Genomic DNA, 19,913 nt, shown 5'->3' with positions numbered 1-19,913 from the left:
TTGCCCTTGCATGCATTCTATACCTTTCAGTGTTGCTGTTCAATGTTAAGTTTGGAATTTTATGAAAAATATTGACCATGTTTCATGGTTTGCAAGAGTACCTCAACTTACAAGCCGAATTGGTTCGATGACAGCTCGTAACGCAAAAAAAACTTGTATCTCAAATCAATGTCGCCAAATGAAATGATTTGAAATCAATGTATTGGTGCTTGGACTGCCCAAAATAGCACAAATTTAACATGTACAAAGAAAAACTAACTTTAGATTTAGAAATATTCCATGAAAAACAGGTACAGTAGTTTTATGAAATAGTAATAATAATAACAACAATGTACAGCATTTGCCTTGGAAATTGGACATCTATCTCCTTCCGGTTGTTTCGCTTTTGAACACACCATCAGCTTCTCCATATTTTCATGGATAAATGTCCTTCGTTAAGATAATATTTTAACGTTTTTGCGTGTAATTTTGCTTCAGTATGTTGCAGACTATTAGTGCTACACTGCTAGCAACCAAGTTCCCTAGCTACGCACTTCGTCATGTTTTGATTAATTAGAATAGAATAGCCTCTATGGTCATTTGTGCAGAGCAACAACGATATCTCCCACTAGCACAAAAAGACAACTCGTGCCAAAACGCAGGCAATCAACAGCAAATGTCAAGTGAAGAATGCTAAATGTCTTTAATTCAATGAATATTACACACTTCTTCTCAGCAATGTTCTTCACACTCACTTTCTTTGTTCCAACAAACTTATGTCGATTTCTAGCTATAAGCTAATACTGGCGAGTAAGACCGGGTGTTTGGGATTTTATCGGGTTCATTTTGACAATTGCTATGCCAACAAGCGGTAGGGAGGCTCTTAACTCAAATTAATGCTTGCAACCTAAACATAACAATTAGCCGAGAGACAACATGAACTCAAAATACTTGTAATTTGGGCTTCTTGTGAGTTGAGGGACCTCACTGTATTTTATTTTCATCTGCTCTAATTGAATGCCAAATTGACATATTATGGCTGTCCAGTGAAATGCATGTGTCTTAGAGTTGAATCCATTCTTTAAGACATTGTTTTTCTTAATAGCACATTATAAGGAAACCATACATTTAATTGGACAGTAAGAATATTTTGTTTTAATGGACCTAAGTGTATGGAATGTATAAAGTGTTTGAATGCTGTGAAATTGTAAATGTATTATTAATTGAATGTAAAAATGTTTTCTTTGTTGGTTGTTGACAAATCTACCTGCTTTCTGTAGAAAAATAAGAATTGTTTATGGTGATGTCATATTCATGTTGAACTTGTTGGAAGGTTTACCACATTACTTTGTTTTGGTGTTGATTTTATTTATCACCTGTCATATACGTATCCTATGCTGCAGGAGGATGAGAAGTTCCTCACAGAGGTTTTTGCGCAGCTCACAGATGAAGCCACAGAGGAGAGTAAACGACGAGAACTTGTAAGTCTGCACTTTTCTCCTGTACTTCTCTGGTACCGTTATGTCCACTTGCTTTGCTGCACGACGAGTACAATTTAATATTACCTCTACTTGTGATGTAGCAATAAACTGTAGTAATGATAACCAGGGTAAAACTCCTGCCGGTTAGTATTACTGCTTAAAATAAACAAAAAAGGTGATTGATAACCTCACTTGGGCAAACTAATGCACTGACTGGTGCTAGCTCAAATTGAAAATAAGAGAAATGTGTGTTTTCCCCCTTTTTAATAAACCACATACCACAATCTAAACTTGTATAAACGCATTGCTGTCAGCAACTAAGACATTAAATTCTGCAAATTGAACCTACAAGCTGTGCTCTCTCAGAACAGAGTGATCTATACTCAGCCTAATATAAGATGGAGGTGTTTTTACGGTGCACTCAAGAACTGCTGAATGAAGTAGGACGCCACAACGCCCGCCAGAAATAATAAACAATAATAGATTGGATTTGTTACGCACTTTTTATTTAAATAAATCTTAAAGTGTTACCATTTACGTTACAAACCAAAAAAAGCTTAGCCATTAAAACAGAATATCAAGACTAAAACACTACCATTAAACAATATGAAACACAAAAAATGCAAAAATAGTGTTCATTTTAGTTATTAAAAAAAAAAACTTGATCAAAAGATTTCAGTGTGTGTATAAATACTTTTTGAACACATTCAACAGTACCGCGATAATAGTAACTGTCAAATTTGGTCACAATAACCATGATAGAACATTTTCATTTTGTTACATCCTTAACGTCTACGTACGGTAATTTAGTAGTGTAGTAACTAGAGGTGGACGATACTTAAAATGTTGGTATCGTTCAGTTACCAGGTAAATACAGATCAGAAAATGTAGCTAGATTTGTTGCTTGTCATTTTTTTTGTTCCGTTTCTTCTCTTTTCAGATGGCAACTGTAAGTAATTACTTGCTAGAAATGTTCACTTGTCATTTTACACTGATAATGAGCCATAATTACTACTGTACAGGTTTACAATAACAAGCTGCTTTCACAGACAGTTTCATTATAATGGGTTTACGGGTGGAGGTGAACAGGTAGCGTCAAATCTGTCAACACCAATCTGTAAAGCTAGAAGAGACCTTAAAAAATATCCATCTCATCCCGCTAGTGTTTATTTGATGCCATTACTACTCTAGTATCGACAATACAGATAACTGGATCGGTCTGCCCACCCCTAGTCATAAGCTATAGAATGCTTAACACACAAGAGATATAGTTAATTGTACTGCAGTGTCATGTGATCACCGCTCACCCAAACAGCAAGTTGGCTAAAACCGAGAAATGTCATGTTATTTATCATTTGGTGTACCAGATTTTGCAGTTAAACACATGGTATTTACCATCTGACATACAGTCATACTGAGTACACGTGAAATAAAACAGAGGTGACGGTTATTAACATCCTATAAAATAAAATGACATACACTCGCATTCTAGTCACATAGGAAATACAAAACATTATATACAAGCCTCACCAATATTATAAACCTAAATTCACAGCTTAATACTGTTTTTCAAAAGGACCTAAACGAGGCCTTTTAGTTGTCGCTTTAATGGTGCTGCTGTTCTCTCATCTTAGGTAAACTTCGTCAAGGAGTTCTGCGCTTTCTCGCAAACGCTGCAGCCTCAAAACAGGGACGCCTTCTTCAAAATGTTGGCAAATCTCGGCATCCTGCCTGCGCTGGAAATAGTCATGGTAAGGTGCTGAGCTTGACGCTCCATATATTTGGTGATGGTGTAAAATCACCACTGATGGCCGTGTCGTCTCATTCAGGGAATGGATGACCTGCAGGTGAGGGCAGCAGCCACTGACATCTTCTCCTACCTGGTGGAATTCAGCCCGTCCATGGTCCGAGAGTTTGTCATGCAGGAGCCACAACAGACTGATGATGTAAGCAAGGATGTACCCTTATGTTCCACCTGTGACTTACATGATTTATTCCACACTGCGTCTATTGAGCTGCTGCGTCCGTCTGCTGACTCTTGTGTTTTTCCCTAGGACGTCCTACTCATCAACGTTGTGATCAAGCAGATGATTTGCGACTCTGACCCCGAGTTAGGCGGTGCCGTCCAGCTGATGGGTCTGCTCAGGACGCTAATCGACCCTGAGAACATGCTGGCCTCCACCAATGTAGGCTCAGCTAAACACTTGCAGAGAAGCCAGAAGTGTGATTTGTTTTTGACAGCATTTACCAGCAATTGCATGTCTTTCGGTGTTTTCAGAAAACAGAAAAGACTGAGTTTCTGAGTTTCTTCTACAAGTACTGCATGCACGTTTTAACAGCCCCACTGTTGGCAAACACGGCTCAGGACAAAAACTCAAAGGGTGAGCTGAGCTGCAGACGTCCTATGTTGTCCTATGTGACACATTTTCAGTCTTTTTTTTTTTTTCACTTTCAAAGATTTACAAGAGGGATCCACCAAGATCAACCCTGTTTGTCCAGGTGAGTTATCTTGCTTAACTTTATTATATAAAACTTATATATGTATAGTCTTTGTATGTATAGTCTCTTATGTAGTCCATCCTGTGACGCTAATTAACTTCCACTTTAGTGGAATGTACTGGCAAATAGGGATGGGCACTGAATCCGGTACTTTTATAAAAATACCGACCAAATTCCGTCTACTACTTTGTATCGATTCACGTAAAATCAAGCAGTGCCAAATTTCAATACATTTTTTGCACGGCGCACTATGTCTGGCAGCAGACATGTAGACTTAGACCGGTTGTAGACTTAACGTCGGATCATGTAAACAAAGCACTTAAGCAGTGCTCAGGGTAACTCAACCAAACTCCTAAGTAATGTTGCAGTTTTTAACACCAACAAAGCAACTATGCCTGTTAGAAAAACCTCAATCGTAATGTTAGGCGGTAGCTTGATGCTAAATTACAAAGGATTTGCCATAGACAGGCTATTATTTGCATTTGCGATTTTAACACCTCCAAATTTGGTAATGGCTACCACAACTAAGATGAAGGTTACAATCAAACAGCTGGTGTGTAATAAGCACAATAACTTGAAACATTCAACTTCCTGAAAAAAATCTACTTACAAGTTAGTCAACATACCATCGATAGCCTATACAGTACTGCCATCTAATTTCTTGGGAGTGCAACTGCATTGCAAATGAGACTTACCGTAAATGTTATAGAAAGAAAGTATAACAACTCGACAGCACATTTAACATAATCAGCTAATTTTTAAATAATACATTAATAAATACAATGTTGTTATCAAACAATTTAACAGTTATTAACACACATAAGTACCGAAAACTGGTGCCGTCGAGTACCGGTATCGATTCGCAGGTACCGAATAGTTTCAAATGTGAAGAGTACCCATCCCTTCTGGCAAAGCTATTTGCTCTCCTAAAAAGAGGCTAAATGATGAGGGATGTGTACTAAATTTGCTACATTTATAGACTGGCTTGTAATAGTTTGTTTTTTTAACTTGTCAATCACTGGTAGCAGTTATAAGATAAAATGTGGATCAAAATAATTTGGATTTACACAAATATTAATTTATTGGTGGGAATTTTATCTGATTTTATTTTGTAGTTTTCATTGTAAACATTCCAGTAGGTGGTGCCATATCCCCATGGGTTGACACAGTGACTCTTAAATGTTCCCTTTTCTGAAGAATTTCATTCAGTAGAGCATTTTAACAATACTGAACAAATGCACAAACGAGTATTTAAAATGTATAAAACTAGAATAGAAACTAGAACATTTGACATAATGAAAATATGAATACAAAATTGTACTACCCTACCTTGTATGTGTACCGTATTTTCCGCACTATAAGGCGCACCGGATTATTAGCCGCACCTTCTATGAATTACATATTTCATAATTTTGTCCACCAATAAGCCGCCCCGGACTAAAAGCCGCGCCTACGCTGCGCTAAAGTGAATGTCAAAAAAACGCTGCGCTAAAGTGAATGTCAAAAAAACAGTCAGATAGTTCAGTCAAACTTTAATAATATATTGAAAACCAGCGTTCTAACAACTCTGTCCCAAAATGTACGCAAATGTGCAATCACAAACATAGTAAAATTCAAAATGGTGTAGAACAATAGCAACATAATGTTGCTCGAACGTTAATGTCACAACACACAAAATAAACATAGCGCTCACCTTCTGAAGTTATTCTTCATTCGTAAATCCTTCGAATTCTTCGTCTTCGGTGTCCGAATTGAAAAGTTGGGCGAATACGGGATCCAAAATGGCCGGTTCCGTCTCGTCGAAGTCACCGGAGTCAGTGTCACTGTTGTCCAGCAGTTCTGTGAATCCTGCCTTCCGGAAAGCTCGGACCACAGTTGTGACCGAAATATCTGCCCAAGCATTTACGATCCACTGGCAGATGTTGGCGTATGTCGTCCGAGGCTGTCTGCCCGTCTTAGTGAAGGTGTGTTCGCCTTCGGAGCTGTGTGAAAAAAGCCACCCGGCCTCTTCGCGTAAACTTCCCTTAACCACTCGCTCATCTTTTCTTCATCCATCCATCCCTTCGAGTTAGCTTTTATGATGACGCCGGCTGGAAAGGTCTCTTTTGGCAAGGTCTTCCTTTTGAATATCACCATGAGTGGAAGTTAGCATGGCAAGCTAGAACCACAGTGAAGGATGACTTCTCATTCCCTGTGGAGCGAATATTCACCGTACGTGCTCCCGTTCCACAGTGCGGTTCAGTTGCTGTGAAATACGGTAGTAATCCGTGTGCGGATGGAGAGATTGCGTCTTTTTATGAGCCGGATCGTTTAGTAGGAGCCATTTTGTGGTCTTTACAGATGTAAACAGGAAATGAAACGTACGGTGATATCCGCGCGTTTTTTCTTCTTCTTCCGGGGGCGGGTGAAGCGCTTCCTGTTCTATGGGGGCGGGTGAAGCGCTTCCTGTTCTATGGGGGCGGGTGCTTTCCTTGGCGGTTGCTTGCGTAGAAGAAGAAGCGCTTCCTGTTCTACCGGGAAAAAAGATGGCGGCTGTTTACCGAAGTTGCGAGACCGAAACTTTATGAAAATGAATCGTAATAAAGCGCACCGGGTTATTAGGCGCACTGTCAGCTTTTGAGAAAAATTGTGGTTTTTAGGTGCGCCTTATAGTGCGGAAAATACGGTACCCTTCAACAATGTGTATCCCCGCACAATGAACTAAAAAAGTCATTTAAAAAACTATACATTAATATATATATATATATATATATATATATACCGTATATATATATATATATACCGAACAAACCGCTCGCAACTGCGAATCGATTTTCATCATTCACGTAAAAGAGCAGTTCAAAATAATCGATTCGTTTGTGAACTTCACATCTCTAGTAATGGTACCATATTCCAATACCTTGGTTGCGAGTGACGTCACATCTGGTTGCATCCTCCGCACTGGCCTAAAAATATTGGCGGGCAAACGGGCGTGTTGGTAGGTCATGTTGCAAGTGTCCATGTCAACAAAGCAAGTATCTCTGATAGTAAAAAAGCGCACAAAAGTGAGGCTCCACTTTTCAAATTGAGCTAGCTGGATGTAAGATGTCTTATATATGCCATATACATGCTACTGATTTAGCATTAGCAGTTTTACATAGTAGTTACTTTTTCAACACCTTCAAATTTAGTCATCAAAACTACAACCAAGATGCACGTTGAAATCAAGTAATGTGTATTAAGTACAATACCTACAGTATAAACACACAGTTGGGCTCAACAAAAGACAAGACTGGCTCATTTCCACGTAAAGACTACTCAACACACGTAGGACAAAACAAAATCAATGCATACTCTCAAATAAGACTTGGAAGTGTAAGAAAACGAAATAGAACTGGACAACGCTGTTATCAGTTATAAATGATGTGTTAAAAAAGTACAAAGTAAATGTATTATTAAACGATTAACATTTATTACTAGATGAACACACACCAAAGTACTGAAAATTGATACCGTTGAGTACTGATACAGATTTCCAGTTACTGGGAATTGATACGATTCAAATGTGAATGGCACCGAGCCCTATAAATGGTCACATTTGCATAATTAGCTATGACGTGTACAATTGTAATAAGGAAAGCGGCTTAACTCGCATACTAGGGGACCGTCTATTAAGTAAAATCCAGTAAAACTACTTAAACATAGTGTTTTTTTCTTGGTAGATAACTTTCAGACTGCTCAACTGTTGGCTCTGATTCTGGAGCTGCTGACCTTCTGTGTGGAGCATCATACGTACCACATCAAGACCTACATCATGAATAAAGACCTGCTGAGGAGAGTGCTTGTGCTCATGAACTCCAAGCACACCTTCCTCGCTCTCTGTAAGTGTCTATACACACATGCACACACAGCTTGATTTTAACTAAGTTGTCGTCTGTGTGGGGGTCCAAGGTGCTCTGCGATTCATGCGCAGGATTATCGGCCTGAAGGACGAGTACTACAACCGGTACATAATAAAAGGGAACCTGTTTGAGCCGGTCATCAACGCCCTGCTGGACAACGGCACGCGATACAACCTCCTCAACTCGGCCATCATCGAACTCTTTGAATTCATCAAAGTGGTGGGTAGTCGACAAAAGGGGTCAATGATGAAACGACGTGATTGGACAGTTGGACTGTAGGCATCTTGTTGTTGCAGGAGGACGTCAAATCCCTCATCGCTCACATAGTGGACAACTTCTACAAAGCACTTGAACCCATTGAGTACGTGCAGACCTTCAAGGGCTTGAAGGGTCGGTACGAGCAGGAGAAAGACAGGCAGAGTCAGAAACTCACAAGGTTGGTACACCTCAGTGGTAACTTCTATTTTTATTAGTAATCCGTTCCAGAAGGTCAGACTAAAACTAAATTGTACAAAAACCAAAGTTTTCCCATAGAAATAATGTAAATCCAATTAATCTGTTCAGAACACCCCAAAAATATGAACACATGTTATATAGAGAATAATTGTGAGATATATATATATAACAATGATAAGTTAAATTAAAATAACATTTAAATTGTATGCAAAACAAACGTATCTATTGATACCTGCTGGTGTTTATTTGTGTTCTGCATAAGTCCCGAAAATTTGAAATCAATCCATGGAGGCATTTGCAGAGATATTTAAAAAAACAAACCAAAAAAAACAATCTTGCCCTACTTCATACTTCCTCCTAACGAGACGTTTGGAATTTGACGAGATCAGGGGTCGGCAACCTTTACCACTCAAAGAGCCATTTTGACCCGTTTCACAAATTAAAGAAAACAATGGGAGCCACAAAAGTATTTTGAAATTTAAAATGAAATAACACTGCATACAAAGTTGTTTTTTTGCTTTGTGCTATGTATAAACCAGGGGTCTTAGACACGCGGCCCGCCACCATTCAAGTTTTTTATGAATGGTGCATGACAGCGCCATACTTGCCAACCTTCCCGATTCTTCCGGGAGATTCCCGTATTTCAGGGCAACTATTCTCTCGAATGTCTGCTAATTTTCACCCAAACAACACTAATAAAGGCGTGCCGTGATGGCACTGTCTTTCGCGCCCTCTACAGCCTGTACTAACAGTGTGCCAGCCCAGTTACATGTTGTATGAGGCTTCTGTAGACGCACATAATTGACTGCAAGGCATACTTGGTCAACAACCATACAGGTCACACTGAGGGTGGCGATATAAACAACTTTAACACTGTTACTAATATGTGCCACACTGTGAACCCACACCAAACAAGAATGACAAACACATTTCGGGAGAACTTCCGCACCGTAACACAACATATACACAACAGAACAAATACCCAGAATCCCTTGCAGCACTAACTCTTCCGGGCTACATTATACACCCCCGCTACCACCAAACCCCTGCCCCTCCCACCGGGAGATTTTTGGGAGAGGCACTAAAATTCGGAAGTCTCCCGGAAAAATCGGGAGGGTCGGCAAGTATGCAGCTGAGCCGCATCAGAGTGATCAAAGAGCCGCATGCGGCTCCGGAGCCGCAGGTTACCGACCCCTGGACTAGATCGTGACATGTTTGTTAGTTACGTCAGCGGATATTTCCATATATGGTAGAAACTTACCCGAAGAGCTTTGTGGGAGTCCGCCACTGTAGTCAATAAGTTCCTTCTTTTCTCCATCTTCTTGCTGTGGGGCAGACTGGCTCGTAGGGCTGCATAAGTAATCACATTTTAATCGTGATCACGGTTTTGGCAGCTACGATTTAAATGAGGGTGAACGTCGGCGATATTAACATTTAAAAAACAGGCTCAACTGCATTTTAAACCAAGCACGTTCACAACCAACAGTCAGACGCCTCGCCGTTCTCTCGATGTTCCCGCTCGTTTATTGAAACCCGGAAATGCTTGCGCAGATGAACCAACAACAAAAGCCACGATGAGTTGCACGGCAAAGCTGTGTTGGTGTGCACATCCAAACAATTTAGTGAGTTGCTGAGACATTTAACAACACTTTCCTTTTTTCCCTCAACCGCCATTGTTTGCTCGTTCTGTGAGCTGGTCGCCTCCCGACAGACTGCTACAAGAGCAGGGTGCCCAAAATACAGAAAACCGTAACATCAATAAATTATTAAAAAAAAATTTTTTTTTTAAATGAAAGTCAAGTTCACTTACTATTTAAAATACAAAATGCAATAAAATATGTTTTAATTAACAGTAAATAATTGTGATTAATAATCGTGATTTCAATATTGATGAAAGTGATCGTGATTATTATTTTGTGCAGCCCTATTGGCTCGTACATGCACATGCATCCTCCACTGTTGCCATTTCTAATACAAAGTAGCGTATAGTTCTGACTGGTATCTTATCAGTAGACACCATATGGAAGCGCTAAAAACTACAAAATGGCTGACGGGGATAAGACAGTTAAAGTGGAGGCACATAAATAAGACCTGCCCACAAAACGGCGCACCCTGAAGAGACGGTCAGAAAGCGGCTTGAAGATGATCTGTAAAACATAATCTGTGCAACATTTTGACCAAAGAGCCACCATTGCATGTTATGTAGACCACAAGAAAGTGTTTTAAGTGTAAAACAAAAACATAATATGACACTTTTAAATATTTTTTATATGCATCTACACCTAAAACCAAGTATTTGTTTCAATACCACAACTCGACACACATATTTGGGTTTAACTTTGTCCAACTTAACTGTTCGGCAAAAATATCAGGATAAATAGTGTATGTCAATATTTAGCCAAACTGTATCAATATGAGCTTTGGTCCATATAGCCCAGCCCTACACTTGTGTTAGCGACAGTGCTAGCACAATTTATGGATGTTCTGTGTTCATTTGAGGGTTACAGTAGACCTTAGGGTGGCTTTGTGTTTATATGTATGAGTGCACATTTGTATTGAACCGTTTTGGTACGGGGGTTTCGGTTCGGTTTGGAGGTGTACTCTCCCCAAATTATAATAAACACCTCCCAGTCAACTACTAGTAACATCACTATGAGCCCGTTGACGTTCTAGAAACTTAAACTGCAGCTCAGCTCGCTCGCAGTCCTGGCTTGAGGTGAAAGCTAATTAGCTTTTAGCGTAACGTTAGCTCATTTTGCCGTGCGTGCGTAGTCTCTCCTATTGCTATTATACTATATTTTCAGCTATAGTTACATTAATCATTAGTAATGCAGCAGCCTAGTTTTGAATGGCAGGGTCCCTGCCATCACATGTTGATAAAAATATAACATTTACATAATAAAAATCAACTACAGGCTTCCCAAATGCTGTAATAAATTGAGCATGATGAGTTGACTTGAAACTGTTTAATGTTGCACTTTTTATATGTAGAAGAAAAGTTTGGTCATTTTATTTAATCTGAGCAACAACTTGAGGCAGTTTAATGTTGATTAACGTGGGCAGAATTATTATAGTGTTCCCAATGTTAAAAGGATAAAGCCATTGTTTACGAATTTGGTAAATAAATAACCAAAAAATGTATATTTTGTTGTTTTCTTACTGTACCGAAAATGAACCGAACCGTGACCTCTAAACCGAGGTACGTACCGAACCGACATTTTTGTGTACCGTTACACCCCTAGTACACGTGTACGTTGTTTGAGTGTTAATAAAGAAATTGTGATATTTAAGAGATTTCATATTACTCCTCTATTTTTTTTTTGTGCTTCTAAAATTTTTCTGTGCTATTTATTTTTTTATTTAGTTTCACTGGCACTCTTAGTGGAAAAGCTAAGTGTACAGCCTTGTGGTCGTTTTAACCCAGATTCTACTACAAAAACTAACAAAATGGACATAATTTTGTCAAAAGATTTTTAGCCACCAGAAGAAATATTTGTACAAAAGCTTTTTTGTCTTTGTAGTCTAAACATTTAACAAAATTACTACGGCAGCTTTGGTATAGTACATATCAAAATGATCAGGTGAAAATATTTATTATCGCCCATTCTCTGTTGTGCAAACTAGTTTTGGTTATGTCGACAACCGCTTTTGTCAACCTCAGTCAGCCAGCCCCGAGAGCGTCAACATAAAGCGTGTTTGCCCTTGCAGATATCGTAGAGACGCTCGATCTTTAGACGAGGACGAAGAGTTGTGGTTCAACGACGACGAAGACGATGACGAAGCTGAGACCGTGGACAAGAGTCGAATGGAAGACGACTACTCCGACGGCTACGGCAAGTACATGGAGGCCAAAAAAGGTAAACCCCAGCGCCGCCTTTGAGTAGACTCGCCCGTCAGCGTTCATCGCTCAGCTTCCAACGTGAGTGACGGCTGCCTTGTCTCAGCAGGTGCCGCTAACGGAGCAAACAACGGTAAAGCTGCCGCTCTACCGCCCACCTCGCCTCCCTCCTCACCCAACAACAGCTCGGTATCCTCGGTCAAGACGGTGGCTTTGCCCGCCTCTCCTGTAGTGAAGGTACCCCGAAACACTCACTGGCTTTTATTTTGGTAAAAAGAGTTTTTCCACTTTGAATTATTTTCGAGAAGTTGTAACGTAAACTCTTCAAATTCTGCCTCTCTTTAAGTAACCACAAAGTCCCTAATAGTTGCTACCAAGGTTTCTAATTAACACAGGCTCAAAAACATGAATTGTTGCAGCTGTAGACAACCGCTTTGAATGTCTTTTTTAATGCACAGGAAGACAGCAGCTTCTTGGACCTCACCGCAATTAATGCTGACTCAGCAGTTTGTCCATTCCACTATTATAACATTGGTTCTGTTGCTGTTGTGTTGTAACAACGCATTTAAAGGACCATGGGGTCAAAGAGCTACTATTTTCCTTTCCACTCTTTCATGCACTCCAAATCATTATTGACCCTCTGGCCACATTTGATTTGAATGATCTTCAAAGGGACATAAAACCATGGTTACACTTTTTTGCTCAAATTTAATACACTTCAGTCCTTAACAAAAATATAAAACATGTAATGTTAATAAAATTGTAACACTTTTGAAGTCCTGATGAGGTAATATCACCGGTTTAAATTAGCGTCAATTGACAAAGAGTTATTTGTCATACAGCAAATGTTGAGGGGCTGAGACGGTGTAAAACTCAGGCCTAACTTTAGATAAGATTAGTAATAACATTGATTTTGATGCATAATGTTCTATTATTGTCAGATATGCAAATTAATAATATGACAAGCTAATGAAGATCCCTCTTAAAATATTTTTTAAATATTTTTTTTTTTTACTTTTTTGTCTACTAAAATCAACTTCGGCCCTAAAAAATATCACGCATGAAATGTTTTCTTAAATTATTATTTTAACCCTTTAGAGGCCCTTTGTTTAAAACATGTCACTGTTTTAAAATGTACATTAATTTGCATAACATGAGTCCTTGAGGGTGCATGGGAGTTTGCCCAACCAGTCTACATGTGCTTTGTGGACTTGGAGAAGGCATTCGACCGTGTCCCTCGGGAAGTTCTCTGGGGAGTGCTCAGAGAGTATGGGGTTTCGGACTGTCTGATTGTGGCGGTCCGCTCCCTGTATGATCAGTGTCAGAGCTTGGTTCGCATTGCCGGCAGTAAGTCGGACACGTTTCCGGTGAGGGTTGGACTCCGCCAAGGCTGCTCTTTGTCACCGATTCTGTTCATAACTTTTATGGACAGAATTTCTAGGTGCAGTCAAGGCGTTGAGGGGATCCGGTTTGGTGGCTGCAGGATTAGGTCTCTGCTTTTTGCAGATGATTTGGTCCTGATGGCTTCATTTGGCCAGGATCTTCAGCTCTCACTGGATCGGTTCGCAGCTGAGTGTGAAGCGACTGGGATGAGAATCAGAACCTCCAAGTCCGAGTCCATGGTTCTCGCCCGGAAAAGGGTGGAGTGCCATCTCCGGGTTGGGGAGGAGATCTTGCCCCAAGTGGAGGAGTTCAAGTACCTCGGAGTCTTGTTCACGAGTGAGGGAAGAGTGGATCGTGAGATCGACAGGCGGATCGGTGCGGCGTCTTCAATAATGCGGACGCTGTATCGATCCGTTGTGGTGAAGAAGGAGCTGAGCCGGAAGGCAAAGCTCTCAATTTACCGGTCGATCTACGTTCCCATCCTCACCTATGGTCATGAGCTTTGGGTTATAACCGAAAGGACAAGATCACGGGTACAAGCGGCCGAAATGCCACCCGAGCGCCTCCCTAAGGAGGTGTTTAGGGCATGTCCGACCGGTAGGAGGCCACGAGGAAGACCCAGGACACGTTGGGAAGACTATGTCTCCCGGCTGGCCTGGGAACGCCTCGGGATCCCCCGGGAGGAGCTGGACGAAGTGGCTGGGGAGAGGGAAGTCTGGGCTTCCCTGCTTAGGCTGCTGCCCCCGCGACCCGACCTCGGATAAGCGGAAGAAGATGGATGGATGGATGGAGTTATTTTACACATAAATGTTTAGAGGCTGGGGAATTGTCAAAATCAGGCCTAAGTGTAGATAATATTATGAATGTATTTACGGCGTGGCGCAGTGGGAGAGTGGCCGTGCGCAACCCGAGGGGCCCTGGTTCAATCCCCACCTAGTACCAACCTCGTCATGTCCGTTGTGTCCTGAGCAAGACACTTCACCCTTGCTCCTGATGGGTGCTGGTTAGCGCCTTGCATGGCAGCTCCCTCCATCAGTGTGTGAATGTGTGTGTGAATGGGTAAAATGTGGAAGTAGTGTCAAAGCGCTTTGAGTACCTTGAAGGTAGAAAAGCGCTATACAAGTACAACCCATTTATCATTATTTATTATTTATTTCAATTAAATAATTAAACTAATTAAAAACTGACATCTATGAAAAAAAGCCTTTAATGGGTTAAGATGATAAATAAATAAAAACATAACATGTTTGATATTTGTGTTCAGAGCATTTGACCCATAAAAATGTAATCCATAAATTTGTTGTAGCACTTTGAAAAATTAAAGAACTGTTTAGAGTCCTGTTTGGCTTTGGGGAAGCCTGGACTTTTCATCAAATTTGAATCTCAATTTTGATTTTGGCTTCTCACGATCATGACATATAATTGGAAAAAAAAGTTTAATGGTCCACGCAACGTGCACGCAAATTCTTCAGCTTGTAAAGGTGAAATGGATGAGTGGAAAAAAAGACAATCTCTGCTAGAAGTTTGGGGTCTCCATGGTTGCTACTTTTTTTTTTGACACAGCGCTAATCATTAAACTCAACAAATTAAGCACGGTCATATGATTTCCGTGTTGACGTAACCGTGAGCGGAGTCACAGAATTGGCCAATAAATTGGAATCTGCTGTTAAAAACAGAATATCATGGACATGGACATAAATGTAAGTGAACTGTTGTCATCTTGAGAAGGAACATTTGTTCAGGAAAATGTGTCTGGTAGTGCTCATTCATCCCGACACACTCAAACGCCCCATCCTGAACTAAACAATGTGGAGACGGCCACTTGAAACAGCGACTTAACGAGGAAGCTAAAGCTAGCAAGAACAATCCATACACCCACAACACATCTCATCTGCTTGTGTTGTTGTGAACGACATCATGGATGTAACATTAATGTACAAACAGGACAGAAGTCGCAACTTGAGATTACTTTTTCTATTCAAACAGCCTCAAGTTGTCTCCAAATATACTGAACAAAAATATAAACGCAACTTTTTTGTTTTTGCTACCATTTTTCTTTAGTTGAACTCAAAGATCTAAAACTTTTACTACCGTATTTCCTTGAATTGCTGCCGGGTATATAGTATGCGCCTGCCTAGAATTACCGCCGGGTCAAACTCGTTTCGCTAAATAATTAGCGCATGCTTAGCATTACCGCCGGTTCAGGATTAACGCCGGGTCAAACTCGTTTCGCAAAATATTATTTTTATTAGCACATGTCTAGAATTTCCGCCGGGTCAAACTCGTTTCGCAAAATAATCAGCATATGCCTAGAATTTTCGCCGGGTCAAACTCGTCACGTCACGAGTGACACTTCACCTGTCATCATTTTCGAAATGGAGGAGGCTGATTTCAATAATTTGAAATCGCATAAAGGGAAGAAGATTAAGAGTTATTCAGTAGGATTTAAGGTCCAAGCTATTGAATAAGCTAAAAAGAACAGTAAGCTGCTATGTTTTATTAATATACCGTAGCTGCGTGTATCAAATATGAGTCATTAAATGACTCCCGCCTCCTGGTGGTAGAGGCCGCTAGTGATCCTTCTTGCGACTACTCGGCTGCAGAAGAAGTGACAACAAGCAGCAACAGTTAGCAGCGATTGTTTATTTTTTCCACTCGCTTGCACTTTTAACATGGAGGATTACATATCTAAAATAAAACAGTTTTCTAAACTGGACTTTCAATCGAAGCAGGAGGTAATACTTAAAGGAAGATCTCCATCGAGACAGAGAGACTTTTAAAACTGAAGAAAGATAAGGAAGACTTCTATAAACAAGTTAGCGATGCTTTTGTTCAGAAGGAGCTGCGCATGGACTTCATTTATAAGTAAAGGTAAGACCATAATAATGTTTTTATTAAATGTGGTTTTCATGATGGTATCCTTACATCACACTCAAATTTATAAGCGCAGGCCTAAATTTACCGCATGCCTTTGGTAAGCGCCGGAGTGAGAAGAGGTTTTAAAGTAATTAGCGCATGCTTACATTTACCGCGTGCCTTTGGTAAGCGCCGTAGTGAGAAGAGGTTTTAAATTAATTACCGCCCCGGTGGCAATATAAAGGAAATACGGTACATACACAACATACCGATTCCTCTCATATTGTTCACAAATCTGCAATAATCATGCCGTTTTATCAGCATCTTATCTGCCACATCTGTGAGCTAGACGGATTATCTTGGCTAAAAAGAAATGCTCACTAACACAGGTTATAATATAATATAATATTTGAGAGGAATATGACTTTTGTGTGTATAAAGTCAAAATATTTTGGTTTTTGAGTTCAACTCATGATAAATGGGAGCAAAAACAAAGTGAAGTGAATTACCGTAGATTTATATAGTGCTTTTCTCTAGTGACTCCAAGTGCTTTACATAGTGAAAAGTGAAGTTTATATTTTTGTTCAGTGGAGCTCACAACAGCAGCAATAAGAGCGCTGTCTGACTGTGCTAACAAAAAGCTTTTAAAAAGCACTGTACAAAAGTGTAATGTAATTGTAATTAAAACATTTATTGATACATTTACTAAATGATTATGCTTTGTCTTAAATATTAGTCAAAATAAATGTATTGCACCAATAAATGTAACGATTTTTGCATTTAATTCACACATATTTTATTAAATGTTATTTATGACACAAAAAGCACACACTCTATGGTGGTAAAATCAGTGTAAAAGGTAAAAAAAGAATACAATTAAAACATTTGTTTTCATATTGCTATTTTATTTTGTTGTCACTTATTTTAATTGTTTATTTGTTTCTAATTTATATTAGTTGTTCTTTTGAATTATATTTAAAGTAGAGTTTTGGTGGTACAATAAATCCTCATGTTTTAAAGTTAATAAATCATGTTAATCGTGATTTCAGTATCAATCAACATATTTGGTATTACTATTTTTGACATAATTTTATCCAGGTCTACATTGGGCTCTTTTGGAATACCGTATTTTCCGCACCATAAGCCGCCCTGGGTTATAAGCCGCGCCTTCAATGAACGGCATATTTCAAAACTTTGTCCACCTATAAGCCGCCCCGTGTTATAAACCGCATCTAACTGCGCTAAAGGAATGTCAAAAAAACAGTCAGATAGGTCAGTCAAACTTTAATAATATATTAAAAACCAGCGTGATGTGGGCGCGCATGGAGTCGTATATCAACATGGACGGAGCTGCGTGAAAAAAGCCACCCGGCCTCTTCGCGTAAACTTACCTTAACCACTCGCTCATCTTTTCTTCATCCATCCCTTCGAGTTAGCTTTTATGATGACGCCGGCTGGAAAGGTCTCTTTTGGCAAGGTCTTCCTTTTGAATATCACCATGGGTGGAAGTTTCTGGCCATTAGCATGGCAAGCTAGAACCACAGTGAAGGATGACTTCTCATTCCCTGTGGTGCGAATATTCACCGTACGTGCTCCCGTTGTATCCACAGTGCGGTTCACAGGAATATCAAAAGTCAGTGGAACCTCGTCCATGTTGATAATGTTCTCTGGCCGGATCTTTTTTTCAGCTATCTTGTTTTTACAATATGCACGGAAAGTAGCCAGCTTTTCTTGAAAGTCTTTAGGCAGTTGCTGTGAAATAGTAGTCCGTGTGCGGATGGAGAGATTGCGTCTTTTCATGAACCGGAAACCTGTCGTTTAGTAGGAGCCATTTTGTGGTCTTTACAGATGCAAACACACAAAGGAAATGAAACGTAATATCCGCGCGCTTCTTCTTCTTCTTTTACGCGGGCGGGTGGTTGCTTACAGTAGAAGAAGAAGCGCTTCCTGTTCTATGGGGGCGGGTGCTTACCTTGGCGGTTGCTTGCGTAGAAGAAGAAGCACTTCCTCTTCTACGGGGAAAAAAGATGGCGGCTGTTTACCGTAGTTGCGAGACCGAAACTTTATGAAAATGAATCTTAATATTAATCCATATATAAAGCGCACCGGGTTATAAGCCGCACTGTCAGCTTTTGAGTAAATTTGTGGTTTTTAGGTGCGGCTAATAGTGCGGAAAATACGGGACTGCCAGCGTATCAAACACACACCTGAGAGATAATTTGGCATTTCAATTTTAACATATAAAGGAGAAACACAACTAAAAATACAGCAAAAAAAATGACTTAAAGGACAAAAAGTGTGCTTATGAGCAAATGAACTTGATAGAAGTGGTTTTTTAACATTCTAACTAAAGAGCCATACATGAATTGAAGTGTTTGTTTTTGTTAGACCGCTCTGGTGGGCTTGGTGGACTACCCTGACGATGAGGATGAAGAAGAGGAAGACGAGGAGGAGGAGGAGCAGTCTCCAAGGAAGCGTCCTCGCCTGAGCTCTTAAAGGCCCGATGTCCCCAATGTCACCTTGGTCCTGCCGGGACGGACGTCACGGTCCCTCCTGTCCTCCAGCTGGAAGTGTCACTGGTCCCTTGTAGCTGCTGGGACCACGTCAAGGCGGATTTAAGACCACCTCGCTCCATCGTGACCTTCACTAACCTTTAACTAACTCACAGCTCGCCTCCTCCATCGCTGTCCCAGGTCCGAAACCGCACCGTCCTCCGTCCCGACACCACCAGGGAGGCCGCAGCGGAAATACAAGTGCCAAGGCCGGCTCCTCTATCTGCTCCGTTGCTATAGCAACGGCAGCCCGACAGGACCCGCCTCGCTCCCCACACCCACGCTTCTGAGCTCCGAGACGGAGACAGCCCGTGGACACGCCGTGCCACACAGGCCAGTCAGGCTAGCAGGACTAGCCCTCGTAGTTGTTAGGACGCTTGACTGGCCGCTCCCTCCCATTGGCTCCCCTGGACGAGGTCACGCATGTCTAACTAGGAACCAGGAAGCGAGCACACAAGACACGTCTCTCACCACTTTGTTCAGAAGAACTGTACAGACCACCTTCTCTTCCCTTTTTAAAGCATCGCCCCGTTCTCCTTTGGGAAGGGAGAGAGCGACACTCGCCCATGTGTGTCTTTTTTTATTTGATTTGAAATCATCGCACGGCGGTGGTGTCACTGTTCTCCCTTTCGGTTCAGGTCATTTGATTCTATGTAAGTTGCAAATGCTGGTTTTAAAAAAACAAACATTAAAACTGCAGTAAATTCACTTTTGCAGCCAACAGTCTTGAGTTTGGATTGACTTTTTTTTTTTTTAACTGGCTGCTGAACGTATTTCATTGAAGAGAAAGTGAGTAACATTTCTTTTCCTGCATTCCTGCTTTGCACTGTTTACTTTTCAACTGTTTTGACTGCAATTTCACTGACTGTGGATTATTTACAGTCTTCTTTCCAGGCAGTCTATTTCTACTGCGGAAGTTGGCGGTCGCCCTCATTGACTTAGCGAGGACATTTATTAGGACGTCTTTATTGCATTGCGTACCGCGGGT

At 40.6% G+C, this 19,913-nt stretch overlaps 1 protein-coding gene across 2 annotated transcripts in view; it reads left to right on the top strand.

Annotated features, from left to right (window-relative positions):
* The window catches only part of ppp4r3b (protein phosphatase 4, regulatory subunit 3B), a 30,167-nt gene extending 10,534 nt beyond the window's left edge, over positions 1-19,633 (top strand). Inside the window, exons 5-16 of one of the 2 annotated variants that reach the window (XM_061965576.2) lie at positions 1,383-1,460; positions 3,095-3,211; positions 3,290-3,406; positions 3,515-3,646; positions 3,739-3,841; positions 3,918-3,959; positions 7,661-7,819; positions 7,890-8,059; positions 8,137-8,276; positions 12,005-12,153; positions 12,241-12,371; positions 18,762-19,633. In XM_061965576.2, coding sequence (XP_061821560.1) covers positions 1,383-1,460; positions 3,095-3,211; positions 3,290-3,406; positions 3,515-3,646; positions 3,739-3,841; positions 3,918-3,959; positions 7,661-7,819; positions 7,890-8,059; positions 8,137-8,276; positions 12,005-12,153; positions 12,241-12,371; positions 18,762-18,869 — 1,446 coding nt within the window. In that variant the 3' untranslated portion in view covers positions 18,870-19,633. The remainder of the gene's footprint in view (positions 1-1,382; positions 1,461-3,094; positions 3,212-3,289; positions 3,407-3,514; positions 3,647-3,738; positions 3,842-3,917; positions 3,960-7,660; positions 7,820-7,889; positions 8,060-8,136; positions 8,277-12,004; positions 12,154-12,240; positions 12,372-18,761) is intronic. The other variant, XM_061965584.2, reaches the window with a different exon arrangement.
* Positions 19,634-19,913: the final 280 nt, after the last annotated feature.

The sequence above is a fragment of the Nerophis lumbriciformis genome, linkage group LG02 (assembly GCF_033978685.3).
Source record: "Nerophis lumbriciformis linkage group LG02, RoL_Nlum_v2.1, whole genome shotgun sequence".
Classification (NCBI taxonomy): domain Eukaryota; kingdom Metazoa; phylum Chordata; class Actinopteri; order Syngnathiformes; family Syngnathidae; genus Nerophis; species Nerophis lumbriciformis.
This window is presented reverse-complemented; position numbering and strand designations above follow the sequence as displayed.